General features: G+C 52.0%; 1 protein-coding gene across 2 annotated transcripts in view; it reads left to right on the top strand.

The window, feature by feature from the left end:
• Positions 1-2643: 2643 nt before the first annotated feature.
• The window catches only part of Hip1r (huntingtin interacting protein 1 related), a 28620-nt gene continuing 15979 nt past the window's right edge, over positions 2644-15284 (top strand). Inside the window, exon 1 of one of the 2 annotated variants that reach the window (XM_021652755.2) lies at positions 2644-2885. In XM_021652755.2, the coding sequence (XP_021508430.1) occupies positions 2793-2885 (93 nt within the window). In that variant the 5' untranslated portion in view covers positions 2644-2792. The remainder of the gene's footprint in view (positions 2886-15284) is intronic. The other variant, XM_060382362.1, reaches the window with a different exon arrangement.

The following is a 15284-nucleotide window of genomic DNA, read 5'->3' as shown; positions in this document are numbered from 1 at the left end:
AAGGTAAGCAGACATTCACCAGGCAAACAGGAAGAGAATTCCAGGTATAGTAACAGCATGTGCAAAGTCCCCGAGGCTCTGGGAGGACCGTGACGCATGTGCAGACTTGATAGTCTAGGATGGCGCAAGATGAAACTGCAGAGGGGCTGGGTGGATCGTCCCTGTGTGTCAGTGGGGCAGTGGCTATCACAGCATGCAGGCCTTTTCAGTGAGCCCCAAAACTTTGCTGTCTTCCTGAGTTGTCGGGGGGCAGTGGCTATTACAGCATACAGGCTTTTTCAGTGAGCCCCCAAAAACTTTGCTGTCTTCCTGAGGTCTCCCAGATGGGGCCTAATTTGTATTCCCCTGGAGGAAGACTAAACAGCTATTATAGTTCATCTGTACTGTAATGATGAGGGGATCTCAGCCAGGCCCCTCTGCTGAAGATATCTGAGATGAACCTTAGTAAGGGTGGAGTTCACATCTTTATACCCCCAGAAATGCCCATTTATAACGTAAGCCAACAGTAAAGAGTTCATTCTGTTCTCCACTCTATGGGGCAGTTTATTTTTTAAAATAATTTTATTCTCTGTGCATTGGTATGAAGGTAGAAACTGGTGTTACAGACAGGTGTGAGCTGCCATGTGGGTGCTGGGAATTGAACCCAGGTCCTTTGGAAGAGCAGACAGTGCTCTTAACCACTGAGCCATCTCTCCAGCCCCCTTGTTATTATTCTTTACTTCTGAAGATGCATTGGTCTGAAAGAGATGTATCTGAAATCCATGGGCTGGTTATTATTATTATTATTATTATTTTAAAAACCTTCCTTTTATACTCCAGCCCGTTTTTAGTCACTGTATAAACCAGGCTGGCCTCCTCTTCACAGAGGCTGTCTGCCTCTGCCTCAAAAGTGCTGGAATTAAAGGTGTATACTTGCCTTCACACTCGTTTTCTAAATTTTCTATGTGTTTATCTTATGTATGTGTACATATGTATGCCACAGCTCAAAAATAAAGGTCAGAGGACAGCAGGCAGGAATTATTTCTCTCCTTTCACCATGTGGGTCCCAGCCTTCCACTCAGGACATCAGGCTTGGCAGCAAATACCTTTACTTACCCAAATTGCTGACCCTCACACCTTTAAAAAAAAAAAAAAAAAAAAAACATTGTCATGTACCAGGCGCTCTGCTAGGCTTGGAGAGCAGGATTCTGGTTAGCACAAAGCATCCTTGACCTCCAGCAACTCAAAATCTCATGAGCAGATATGTCACTTGTAAAAGCCGTGGGGAACTCCAGAATCATCAAGTCAGTGGTGTGCGGCTCTGAGACCACATCCTGAAGGCATCATTTTGCAGTTCTATGAACCTGGGCTCTAAGCCGTTTTCATGGTTTGTAAAAATACCACCAAAACCTAAATACTGAATGAGACTGAATACTGAATACATGCCCAGCACACTAATAGCCTCTATTTACTAAGAAGATCGGGGACATTTGATAATGACAGGCCAGTGGAGCACATGTTCTCTACCCAGTGGGGGCTGTGGCCTCTTGTATATGTATGAAAATCACAGGACAACTGGTTTTGTCCCATGTGAGAAAAAGAATCTGAGAAACAGCTGGCACAGGGCAAAACAGCCCCATTGTTGTGTGTGTGTGTGTTTTAAAACATGGCTGCTTAGTGAATTACTGGGGATTAGGACAAGATAATACATAGATAAAGGGTTTAGCCCCATACCTGGAAAATGTGTTCAGTAAATATCGGCTTTCGTCACTCTGTTGTTATTTTGGCAAAAAAAGCTTTTCAGCATGGCTAATCTCTTAGCCGGGAAAGAGAGCCTTGTCCAACTCTGAAATGTTCAGTGGATGTCATCACAGTGAAGAATGAGCAACGGCAAAGACAGAGTCCCTCGGGGTCCTCAGAGAGCTCCATCTAACCTGGGAGACGATGGCCAGGTGTCTAACTCAAGGTCGCACTTCTTAGGACAGGTAGTTAGCTGATGCTTAATCTCAAAAAGCAAGGCGTTAGAGAGGTGCCAGGGGCTCACAACAAAAAGACCAAAGAATCCTGCCGTGAGACCACTGCCCAGACCCAAGGAGACTCAACCTGCTCCGGTTTCCCCTGTGGTGTAGAGGGAGAGCGGGGGACACACAACTGATTTCTCCTCAGTTTTGGGAGGAGGTAAGCAGGTGTGTAGCCAAGCTAAGGGGTTGTTTGTCCTTGCATTTGGTCTACCAGAATTAGAGGGCAGGGTGTGTCGGGGGGTCCTAGGGAGCTGGAGGTGTGCAAGACACAGGCACAGATGTGCAAGGGGAACTCCCAGGGAGTCCTAGGGGACCAGAAGGTGCAGGGCAGAGCATCCCGAGGGACCAGAGAGTGCTGGGTAGGGCGTCCCGAGGGACCAGAAGGGTGCTGGGTAGCGCGTCCCGGGGGAGTAGAGGGGTCCAGGGCAGACCGTCCTGGGTGTCAGAGGGGTGCATGGCACGGTGTCCCCGGAGTCCTAAGGGACAGGGGTGGGTGAGGGCAGGGCCTACTGGGAGTCCTGGGGTTGATCAAAAGATGCAGGGGGCGGGGCACGCCAGGAGTTCTGGGGGCCCGGCGGGGGCGGGGGGCGGAGCGTGCGGAGCCGGGGAGGGCGGGGCGCCGGTTGGACAGCCCGAGTGGCTGGCGGGAGGGGCGGCGGCTCCTCCCCGCGCGGCGCGGCGGCGGCGGCGCGCGACCTCCGGGTGCCTAGGCTCGGGCCGGGCGGTGACGCCTCATTCGCTCGGAGCCCGGGCGGGGAGACGGGCGGCGGCGGCGGCGGGAGCGGCGGCGGCATGAACAGCATCAAGAACGTGCCGGCGCGGGTGCTGAGCCGCAGGCCGGGCCACAGCCTGGAGGCCGAGCGCGAGCAGTTCGACAAGACGCAGGCGAGCGCGGGCCGGGCGCGGGCTGGGCGCGGGTAGGGCACGGGCGGCGCGGGCGGCGCGGGGCCCTCGGGGCCGCTCGGCCCTGCGCCGACGGTTGCGGGCTCCGCGGGCCCGGAGCGGCGCAGGTGACCGGAAGCCGCGCGGCGGCCGGCTGGGGTGCGGGCGCGGCCCAGGTGCGCGGGCGCCCGTCGCCTTCCCCGGGGAGCCCCCGGCTCGTTCCCACCGCCGCACAGCATCCTGTCGTCTGGTCGTTGAAAAGTTTCGCCCAGGTCGCCAGACTTGTTTGCCCGCGCGGGGGCCCACTTATAAATAGGCGGCCGCCCCCTCGTTAAACGCCGGCGCCTGACAGACGGAAACTTCCCGGGCTCCTTCCTGCGCTCCCACGCGCCGCGTCCCCGGGAGAGGGCCCGACCCGAGGAGGTGGCGTGGAAAATTAAATAATGGCCCCGATGCGCATTCATTCATTCGCGGGCTCTGGGGACCCGCCTCACGGTGCAGGTGTTGCTTTGTCTGGCTGGCTGTCTGTCTTAGACAGGGTCTCTTGTAGCCCACGCTAGTCTCGAACTCCTAAACCTGTTTGTTTTACAAACACTTCCCCGTTCTTAAGTCTCTTAAGTGGACTGGCGGGGTTTGGGACAGGGGGTGTCACTCTTTAATTTGCTAGTCTTAAGTCAGCCAAGACAGAAATGGCTGCGGTTTTTTTTTTTTTTCTTTCTTTTCTTTCTTTAAAGCTTTAGTAATAAAGGAAGCCAAAGACTCCTCCCACCTGTGTCTGAGGCAGGTTGGTGACATTTGCATTTGTGGGTGCCACTGGTGAGTTCCTTCCCGCTTGGTCAGAGCAGAGAGCAAGGACTTCTGCGGTTGCTTTCAAAACAAGTTAGCACAGGCCACACGAGCTTTCGTCTTTTTGAAATAAGAGTAAACGTGAGAGCTAACCTTTGTGCTTCTGACAGCCGACGGTCGTGGTGGACCTCAGGACGTGAGGGCCCAGTGCATGCCAAGTGCCGGTACCAACCTGGCAGCAAATGATTAATTTATCCGTGTGATCTCCATCTGGTCCAAGCCCGGATCACCCACCATAAAAACAAACATGGCGTTTGATGAGGTCATTAATACATAATTAATTGTGCTAGTAAACTTACAGAGTCTAGGAGACGTACTGTTGGCACCGGCAATCTGGGTGTTGTCAAGAGCTTGATTTGTGTGATGAGTTTTAGAATTTTTTTTTTTTTTTTTTTTTTGAGCAGGTGCAGAGAAAGCTCTGATTGCTGCAGGAAGAGATGGGGGAGGAGATGGGACTTTAAAGGTCAAGTTCATTGATCTTCTGCTTAAATGATTATGTCAAGAGTAACCTTCCTGAATGTCAGAGGGACAGTCTCTGATAGAGGGCCGAGTGTGTTGGGGGGTTGGTTTGTCAGTAAGGTGGTTATTATGACTTGCTTTGCCAATGTTTAAAACTCTTACGGTGTTTATTTATTTATTGCGTGTGTGTGCTTGCGCGCACTTGAGGGCCACTGCCTTTGTGTGGAAGTCAGAACACAACTTGCAGGAATTCTCTCCCTTCACCGTATGGGTTCCAGGAATCGGACTAGGTCGACAGCAAGCACTTTTACCTGCTGAGCCATCTTGCCTGCTCCTCCTCGAGTTCTTGAGGGATTTAAAGGGGTTGGTTATTCATGAAGCCTGACTTTGTGCTGAGGAGTCTCATAGGACTCACCCACTCCAGACAACTTTTTCATAGAAGGGAGAGTCTGAACCCAGCATCTGGGCATGCCTCTCTTCACAGTGACTTAGTGAGGGATGTAAGAAGGAGGTTCTGTAAGTAGTTAATATTTAATTAGATAATTCCCAGAAATATCTAGCAAGCTGCCAGCCAGGCTCCTTGCAAGAAAGGCCTAGAGAGCCCTGGTTTACTGCTTCCGTGTCTCCTTTGGGACAGAAAATAGCACATCCAGTCCTGGGACCTGCTTCCCTTTGGAGCACACCGCCTGTCTTGACATTGACAGTGGCAGGATGGCAGCCATGGAGTTGCTGGTTTACATTCGAAACTCTCAGCAGCCTGCCAGCCCTTCTCCTGGCTCCTGGGGCCAGGAGGAAGAGGAATGCTTACACGGTTCACTTTGTGGACAGGACACGCCCTGTTTTGCACAGAGCTCTGCAGTTGCCTCTCAGGAGTGTTGAGGGAGGTGGTGATCCTTCCTTCTGGCAGCTGGCACTTGAATTATGAGCTTTTGACCCTAGTGACATATCCCAGAGACAGTCTGTTCTGCCTCATTACTTTTGTCCCTTTGTTGATAAGGCCCCTTTTCAAAATGCTGTGTTTTGGTTATAAAATATTACACAACTCATTGTACCTGTGTTCTGAATACCGTACCTTTAAAGAGATGTTCTGAATTCATGGAGCATACTTGTGGACAGGGTAGACCCGATCTCTCGTCTGTGTTCCTGGTGGCGGGCAAGTTACTTGATTACAAAGCCTGCTTTTTCTGTAGAGAACAGGGATGGTTCTGTGTTTCTGGAAGAGGATGCTGTGAGGTAGCTTGAGTCGTGTCCCTGCAAAGAGGACTGCAGCCTAACTAAATGTGTTATTTGAGTAACTCGGTTGTAGATGGAAATCAAGTTGCTCATCCCCTGACCTTGAGGTGGGAGGTTATTATGAGTCACCAGGTGGGCCCTGTATAACAAGAGTCCATAAATGTAGATGAGGGAAGCAGGAGAGACAGGTGGTCACAGTGACAAGAAGTTAGACTGGAGCTACAGGTAGCTTTGAAGGAGACAACATCTGGGAAATAATGCCATCCTTTATAAACTGGAGAAGGCAAGGAAAGAGATTTCTGCCCTAGAACCTACAGAAAGAAACTCAGCCCTACTGATGCCAGCTTTTAGCCCTGTGATACCCATCCCAGGGGCTGGGAATATAGTTCAGTGGATGCATGATCCCAGGTACCACCACATAAATCCATCATGGTGGTAATCCCAGTTTGCGGGGACAGAGCAAGAGGATTAGAAGTTCAAAGTCATCCTTAGCTGCAAGGCCAGCATGGACTATAAAAACATTCCATACTTCTGGCCTGCAGAACTCTGAGATGTATCAGTTCTGTTTTAAGACACTAAAATTGTAACAATTTGTTATAGCAGCCAGAGATGGCTAAAGCATGCTAACGCCTAGCGTATAGTAGGGTCTTAACAAATAGTTGGCTAATGGTTCTCCACTCCTCCACTCGCAAAGTTCAAACTCTGGGACCTACCTGAAAGAGGTAAGCCATCTTTGAAGCACGCCATGCAGCTAGATGCCATAAACATACTGATTATATTTTCCTTTCTGTGGGGAAACACAGTTGCCCTTTTTGTTTGCTTCTCCGAGCCTAAGATTTACCCGCAGCATACAGAGACAGAGGGAGGGGCCTTTTCTCAGGTCAGAATGAGAGAAACCCTTTAATCATAGAGCAGGGTTAAACCCAGGGCAGCATTGACTTTAGAGGTGAAGGGGTGAGGGTAAGGCATTCCTGCGGGAGCCAGGTGCTGAGGCAGCTGCAGAGGGAAATAGCTTCTACCTTCAGTTTCCAGGTCAGTGACACATCTCAGCAGCCCCCGAGGGATCAAAATCTTGCAAAGATTAACATTTATTACAAGTCCATGGCTTCCAGGGGGTAGCTGCTCCGTACCCCAGCTCTGCTGAGTAGATGTGGAAGAGGGGCCACTCATATACTGTCTAGGTCGTCTACTGGCTTCCAGAAAGAGTAAAGAGGCAGGTGAAGGTCATTCGGGTTGTATCTTTGACTTCACCAGCGCATCCACCAGCACGTCCTTGAGTAAGCCCCCCACCACCACCGGTAACACTGGAGTACTGTTAAGCATGAATGGGGTATTTCCATGAGGCTCAGCCTTAGGGGCATTCAGCAGCTGCCTGTGGACAGTGCAGGTGTGAGGAGCAGCCAGCCCTCAGTGATGGCTTGGTGGGGGCTGATTTGTGTGGGGCAGAGCACCAGGCATTGGTTTGGCGTGGAACTTTCCTCAGCCAGGTGATCCTCAGACCCTCATTACAAGAGGCAGACCACAGGACCAGGCAGGTGTCTGGAACCTGCCCTAAGTTTCTGGCTTGAAAGCAGTTCTCAAGTTCTGGGATCCTCTCAGATTCCGCGCTAAAACTCGGGGTGGTCACTCAGCCACAGTGTGCTCATGGCTCGGGGTGTGTCTCCGTGAAGCTCCGCAGAGCACTTGCCCGTATGTAAGAAGCCCCTGTGTGATCCCAAGCCTGTGGAAGTGGGGAGAGTGTAATTATAACATATTACTACATGCTTGCACACTTGAAATAGTTACAATAATAGAAAAAAATCTGCAGCCCCAGAGTTGGAGAATAGTCCTAACCCAGGCTGTGGATATCCAACCCCACACCCTGAGCTCTGTCTAGCTGTTATCTTGGGACTGCCTGAGGCCTTGAAGGCTTGAAGTGGCTTCTCCTCCCTCCACTGTGTCCCCAGGAGCAAGCATATGCCTGTGTCACAACAGCTAGCCTAATGAGAGGAGACAAAGCCAAGGCCCCTGTCCGAGAGGGAAGCTCGGCTGGGCTCACGCCCTTCAGAGGTCATTTGTAAGGACCCACACAGTGCTACCAGGCGGGTTGGGGCCTGACTCCCAGGCTGCCAGAATTTTCAAGTCTCCTCTCCCAGGCAGAGAATTCTAAGGACCACTTGGCTGGGGTAGAGCTGCCCTGCCCATTTTTCTTTCCTGCCTTTGCTTCTCTGCACCCCTGAGACATACTAATAAGGGCACACTGACTACATCTTTAGACCTAGCCCTACAGAATTGGGGTACGAAGTGGAAGGGGAAAAATCACCTTTGTGCCCCCCCCCAGGAGGGGTGCCAGCTATGGCCACGTGTGCTGAGCAGTTAGGAACCTTCGTCAGGACTGACGCCGTCATGTCCCTGCTCTGCGCCTTAGTTTCCCACCCCACCCCCTTTTCTAGACAGGGTTTCTGTAGTCCTGGCCGTCCCTGAATTAGCTCTGTAGACCTGCCTCCCTCTGAGTGATGGGGTTAAAGCCATGTGCCGCCGCCACCTAGCCTCGTTTCCCCATTTTGAAGACAGAAATAATAAGGTGAGCTTGCCCCAGTGGAGTGACGGTAGATGTTTGCAGGGGTACTGCAGGTGTGTTAATTGTTAGATTGTATACCAAAAAGCAGACAGAACTGAAGATGGAAAGTGTTCCTGTGTCCTGAGTCTAACCAGCTATGAGGGGGACAACTGAGTCAAGCTGCTGGACAAAGGAGCAGGGCTGGGCAGAGCATCTGGAGTGGGGCGCATTGTGCACCACTCCTCAAAGAGGGAATGTCAGGTGTGCACCTCCCATAACCACCCAGCTCAGGCCCGGCCAGCTCTGGTGATGAGGTCTGCCGTAGGGATCCCAGGGAGTATGGGTAGAGGTAGCTTGGGCCTCCCCGAGACCTGCCCCCTTTCTGAATGGGGAAGAAACTCCTCTCTGACCCGGCTCCTACGCCAGCGTCCAGCCAGTGCTGGACAGGAGCCGGTGAATGAAACCCAGCCTGCCACCTGATCGCAGCAGCTGGGTCCCAGCCGGGAGTGGAAACCGTGTGGGCTCGAGTGAGGGCCTGATTGGCAAGGGACCGGGAAACTCAGCTGGCTAACCTGAGACGGCCGGGCAGCCTGGAGCCGCCTCTGCAGCCCGGCTGTGCAGGGCAGCCTCGCCCTTCCCTCACTTCTCCTGGGCATTTCACTTATTTCAGGGCCGGCCGGATTCCCACTTTGTACGTGGTGACATGTGTCTTCCTCTGCCCAGGCTTTTCTCCTTGCATTTTCCTGATTCTGATGGCCTAGTGACGGTGTCTCTAGTGCTGAGCGGCCTGGCAGAAATTCTCAAGCAGTGGCTCCCAGCCTTCCTAAAGCTGCAGCCTGTAATATAGTTCCTCAGGTGGTGGTGACCCCACCACAGACTTATTTTCATTGTTACTTCATAGCTGCAATTTTTCTGCTGTTATGAATCATAATGCAAATATCTGATATGTAGGGTGTATGATATGCTGTCCCCATAAAGGGTCATTCAACTCCTAAGGGGCTCTCAGCCCACGGGTTGAGAACCTCTGTTCTAGAGAGCCATACCTCACAGCTTGGACTGTTGAAACAATGTACCCCCAAGAGATGGGTATTTCCCCAGGAATCTCACACTGGAAGGAGGAAAAGGCTGGGAGCAGGAAGGGGGGTAGTTTGTTTCCTGAAGAGATTTCTCAGTTCTAAGAGCTTGTCAGGCCACCTTGCAAGATGAGACTGGAGCCCAGTCAGCGGGGTCAGTGGTTGGCATCATAGGGTCTGCTGAGATGTCCCTGGCCCTGGCTTTCTACTTAAACTTTAACCGAACTTCAAGACTCTGAAAGAGGGTCACTAGATCTTTGTCCTTCTTTCCAATGTGGCCACATTGAATACCTCTCCTTTTCCTGATTTTCACTGTTAGTTTGGCGGTTTTAATTGGCTTCTGGAGGATGGGTGGTGAACAAGCTCAGTGACGTGGGACAGCCAACCTGCAGGGCAGGAAGAAGTGGGCCGCCATGGGGTTGGGTATGTGCTTCTATCCAGGGTCAGCTGCTGTAGATATGCCTACCTGCTGTCCCTGAGAGCCTCAGCTAAGGACTGTGTGTCCTCCTTAGGGCTACACTGAGAGCCTCACAGTCAGGACAGCCTTAACCCAGGGAAGCGGCAAGCCTTAACCCAGTTTGTATTCTTTGGCCGTCTCTGTTCTGGCTGTGAGTGGCTCACAGCACCATCCTGAACTGGAAGAACCCATGGAAGACATTAGTCCCAGCAGGCGGGCCCTGGCAGGACATTTCTTCTTGCTAGAGTAAACATCAGCCCCAAACTGCAATAGGTTCATCTGCCTGGGTGTGACTCAGTCCTCTGGCTTGTGGGACAGTCAGGTCTGTAATGACATTGCTAGTATCTCAGGAACAAAACCACCCAGCCGCCTCCCTGTCCATCTAGATTCTGGCACAGCAGAGGTGTGACTCAGGACCACATCTTTCTGCTCTGTATTCCACCCACAAAGTTTGGAGCTGGGGTGGCAGTGGGTTGGGCCAGATTCTTTCCCAGGGCTTTCATGCTGTCTTTTGAGGTGTGGACTGTCATAGACTAATGCTTGCATTTCCTCAATGGTGGGATGACAGGGAGGCCAGGACCAAAGGGGCAGGAGGCACAAATGAAGAGAGATGCAGTTGAATGGATCAGGGCCAGTCGCTAGCTGACTTCCTGTCTGCTGAAATGATCCAGCTTTTGGCCTCTTCTCTGCTTTGCATGTGGCCCCATCTTAGCCTCCTCGGCTACAGAACTCCTGTGTTCGTGGTCATCAATGGCCTTTGAGGTAGCAAAAATGTTTGAATGAGAGCACTCTGTCCTCCAAGCCAGTCTTTGGAATCACAGAGCAAAATAACTCAGTGCCCTGCCAACAGCCCTGAGCCTGGGCCCTTGGAGGAACCTGGCTACCCCTGCCAACTGCTGCTGTTAAGCCTCATGATAACCACACAAGGAGGCTTAAGTTGATTCATTTGAGGGCTGATTTTAAAAATAGAAATTGTTTCGTAGCTACATTAATAAATAACTCTAGTGGCTTGGTTTTTAGCTGAAGAAAGACACCACCTTGAAGTTACCCAGTGCATATGTCTGAAAGAGCTCTTGTGTCTCAAGTGCTCCCTCTCCCATGTGTCCAATAAAGATTTATTGACTGTCCTAGAGATGCCACAGAGGGGAAGATGTATGGCCATTCCTCAATGTCTAAGGGCTTGGTTCCAAGACCTCTGAAAATACCAGGATCTGAGGGATATGGTGATACACAGCTTTAATCTCAGCGCTCAGGAGATAGATCTCTTTGAGTTCTTGGCCAGCCTGGTCTACATAGTGAGTTCCAGGCTAGCCAGGGCTACACCGCGATACCCTGTCTTAAAACAAACAAAACATATTAGAATCCTTGGTTGCTCAAGTCCCTCCTGTGAATGGTGCAGTGTTCACATGTGGTTTATGTACAGCCACTCACATAGTTTAAACCGTGTGCCAGGCACAGCATAAATTACTTGTGCATGAGCCGTTATCCTCTATTGCTTAGGGGATAAAGAAGACAGAGCCTGCGCGTGCGAGTCCAAATGCAGACTCTTCTTGAATATTTTAATCGGCATTTATTTGATGGAGTCCAGGAATGTGAAATTCAAGGATGGGGTGGTGCGCCTGTGTGCTCAAGGAGTTGGAGACACAGTATACATGATAAAGTAACAGGATACTTTCAGAAGACAGACTCTATAAATGAAATTAAAGAGGACGCAGTCAGATATGGTGATGCACACATTTAATTCCAGCAGTGGGAGGTAGACGCAGATTGGATCTCTGTGAATTCCAGGCCAGTCATAGTCAGACTCTGTTTTAAAAAGAAAAACAAACAAACAACAACAACAACAAAAAATTCAAGATGTCTTATAGCTAGAGGTAGCTGCTCTAGTCAGGGTAGCCATGGGCAGGCCCCACAGAGGCTCACAGCTGCACAAGGTTTGGCTCACTGAGGCCCAGGGGGCAGTTGTGGGGAGGGTCGCAGAGATGCATTTGACAGGTGCTATATGTTGGTTTTCCTCCTTTGTGCTTGGAATGGAGCCCTCATGCATGCTAGGCAGGAGCCCTGTCCGTATGTAAAGCCTGACCAAAGTAAGGGCCTGGGGAGTTCCTAAAGCAGTGTCTCCCAGAGTGTTAGGGCCACCCAGCTGAGGGCTCTGAAGCTTCGGACTCTGCAGCCAGCAACAGAGGCACTGTGGGAAAAGAGCCTCTTGTCCTGGGTGTGTGTCCTGGAAGAGAAGGTGGCGAATCTAGTTCACGTTTGTTCTGTGCTCACTGGGCCGTAGGTTACAGAACGTGGTGCTGACAGTGTGAGTGTTGTCTGAGGAGCCCCACAGCCCCCTTGCCAACCTGACCATCCAAAACGTCTGGGGCCCCCTTGTTCTGGCCACAGGTGCGGTTGTGGTCTGCGTGAGGCTGCAGAGCCAACGTCCATCGCTGATCGCACAGCCCGCCTCCCACCCAGAGCACCTTCGCTCCCATGTGCTCATGTAGGAGGTGTCTCCTATGTCACCTGGTCCCTCAGCTGAAACAGGACCCTCTAGGATGCCTGCCAGGGACCCCCTGTAGGTCATGGTCCAGCTCTGGTCTTCCCAGGAGCCAGCGGCCTTCCTCATACCTGGTCCTGGTGTCTGTCCTAAGCTTTGATCTTCATGGCATCATCCCTCCACCCCCAATCAGAAGAATGGAGTTGTTGTGGATAAGCAGGGCAGGCACATGAGGACGTGGGCTCCCCATGGGCTGTTGTGAGGCCTTCTCAGAGGTCCAATGGACACAGAATGGAGGCTGCTATGGGATCCAAGGTGGGGAGGTGAAGGCCAGGTCCAACATCAGATTACAGCGCCAAGGCATGAAACCTGAGGGAAGGCAGGTGGCGGGAATGCTCCTGACTCCATCTGTCTACCTGCCACCCAGCCTAGCCAGCAGCCCTCATCACCCATGACACAAACAATTCCACAGTCTAGAATCCATCCCTGATTTGTAGTCCGGCCAGGTCCACTGTGCTTGGAGACTTTGGGAAGCTCGATTTCCGACTCGGCTAGCAGGACACCTACATAGAAATGTCTTCCTGAACGGACCCTTTGGAGAACCAGAGGGGCTGGCTGCCTAGGTCACTCTCCAGAACCAGGGTTCTGGGAGTGAATCCTGCCAACGGCTTGTAGCTGAGGACCAGTGTGCAGACATTCTGTCTCTCCACACTGCTGTTCTCCATGACATTCACAGCACAGAGCCATGTGAGGCTCCTGTTGTGATGTGTGGAAGCTTAGGGCAGGCTTGGATAGAGTGACACAGTTAGCATGTTTTGTTTTCATGACCCAGGGCAAGAGGCCAGTTCCTGCAGCCTCGGTGTCCTCACCTGCCCACTCTTGGGATCCTCCTGAAGACCTGGTGAGATCCCCTGGCTGAGCACTTGACCCAGGATGAACTCAGTAAAACTGATGGAACTGTGATGTTACCCGGGACCTGGCTGCTGGTCCCAAGGCACGTGTTACAGGTTTTAGAGCTTGGCAGTGTTGGCGAGTCTGGCCCTGTGTGGCAGCCCAGAGCTTCCTCAGCCTTTGCCTCTCCGAGGGTCAGTCCCACCTGGTGCTGACACCACCCTGTCAGCAACGGGTGGCTTCTGGGGCCCAGGTGTACCCTTGCTGCCTTTTTCACTGTGGTCCATGTGCTTTGAACTGCCCACCTTCCCGCCCTCTGTCCTGTCTGCTGACCACCAGCTCCTTCGTACAGGTCCCTAGTTTCCAGGCCTCTCGCAGTTGCCGTGGAATCTGTTACTGAACCTGCCCTTTTTTTCCTCACTGACAGAGGGTCTGTTGTGCTTCATGAAGAAGTGGGAGACAGGGCCAAAGTGTGGTGATTTATGCCTTTAACCCCAGCACTTGAGAGCCAGAGACAGGTAAATCTCAGTGAGCTTAAAGCTAATCTGGTCTATATAGTGACCAGCCAGGGCCACCTGTGATACCCTGTCTTGAGAGAGAGCGATCAATCGATAGACAGATAGATAGGTAGATAGATAAAAGGGTTAGGGAAGATCTCTTGCATTGCTGGGCTCCCCAAGTATACCATTCTTCTTCACCACTCAGTTATATGGAAATAGCTCTTGGCTTCCTGAGGAGCCACGCAGGACTCAGGGTGTGAGAGGAGCCAAATCCCCCCATCCCTTGGTAGCAGTTGTCCCTGTGACTGTTGTTTCTCCAGCTCTGGGTTTGCATCCTCAAGTCTCCCCAGAGTGGTTGACCCTGAGAGCCAGGAGGGACCTCCTCTGCCTCGGCCTGAGTGGAGCTGAGGCTACTCCCGATGTACCAGAAGGATGTTCTCAGGGCCAGGGATCCCTCTAGCTCCCCCTTCGCTGTGTGGTTTCCCACATGCTAGGCGAGTGTAAGGGTGAGAGGTCTGCAGAAGCCGTGTGCCTCTGAGACATGTCACGCTCTCACCTCAGAGGCAAGTGGTGTTGCAGGGTCTGTCAGATATGCCCACACAGAGAAGTCCCCGAGCGTTGTTTTCGCCAGTCTCCACTCCACATGGAAGCCCAGGCGGGCGGGCGGGTCACACCCCTGCCTGCTGCTGCCGCCTGGGAGGGCGAGTGAGGGCCAGGAATGCCCACAGACTCCCACTGTGTGAGTACTGGGCCTCCTTGTGTGGCGCTGGCCACCCCACACATCTGCCCGCCCTGCATACAACGGGCCTGTGTTCCTGGGAGCCAGCCTGTGCCTGCACAGGACGGCTAGCTGACAGCTCAGGGATGGGTGGCACCCAGGCCCTCCACAGGAGACACCGCCACGCTCCCTCCTAGGTCGCATTCCTCAGTGCCTCATGGTCTCCTTACAGAAAATTCTGCGCTGTAAGCACACGCACACACACAAAGCCACACAGACAGGCAGGACTCCTGCCACATGCCAGTGACATGCCGTGAGATGACATGAGAAAGTAGCACTAGCAGTTGGACATTTGGAGGCACCGTAAATCAGACTTAGAGGGCCAAGGGCAGCCTGTTGTGTGGTGCACACCTCGAATCCCAGCACTTGGGTGGCAGAGGCAGGAAGAGCTCTGTTTTTGAAGCAGCCTGCTCTATAGTAAGTTTCAGGACAGACAGAACTTTGTGCAGAGAGCCTGTCTAAACACAACAAGAAAAAGGGGGTGGACGAGATCTCGTGCTCTTTACAGCTCAGGTCAGCGTGTGTGTGTGTGTGTGTGTGTGTGTGTGTGTGTGTGTGTGTGTGTGGAGGGGTAGGTGTATTACATGCTGGGGGCTCAAGAAGGCAGTGGCTCTGTGATTCACACTTGTAATCCCAGCTTATGGATCAAGAGTTCAAGTTCAGCCTCAGCTACAGAGTGAATTTGAACTAAGCTACATGAGACTATATATATATATATATATATTTTTTTTTTTTTTTTTCCAGACCGGGTGGGGGGTGTGAGGGTTACTGAGATGGCTCAGGGTTATTGTGATGGCACCAAGCCTGACTTCCTGAGTTTGCGATCTGGGATTCACATGTAAGGAGGAAACGCACTACACACATGGCGAGTGAGGGCAGGTGCCCGCAGGGGCCAGTGGTCCTCCTAGAGCTGGGGCTACAGGAACTATAGCCTGCTGGTGTCAATGCTGGGGATTGAATTTGGGATCTTTGGAAGAGTAGCCAGTGTTCTTTGCCCATAAGCAATTTCTCCAGCCCCCCAATTTGTTTGTTTTTTTTATTTTTTTATTATTATTTTTTTTCCAATTTGTTTGTTTTAAGGCAAAGAAAAGCAGAGGCTCTGCTGCAGGTTGGGGGGACCGAAGTCTCAAAAGTTTCATCATGG

Source organism: Meriones unguiculatus, chromosome 4 (assembly GCF_030254825.1).
Source record: "Meriones unguiculatus strain TT.TT164.6M chromosome 4, Bangor_MerUng_6.1, whole genome shotgun sequence".
Taxonomy (NCBI): Eukaryota; Metazoa; Chordata; class Mammalia; order Rodentia; family Muridae; genus Meriones; species Meriones unguiculatus.
This window is presented reverse-complemented; position numbering and strand designations above follow the sequence as displayed.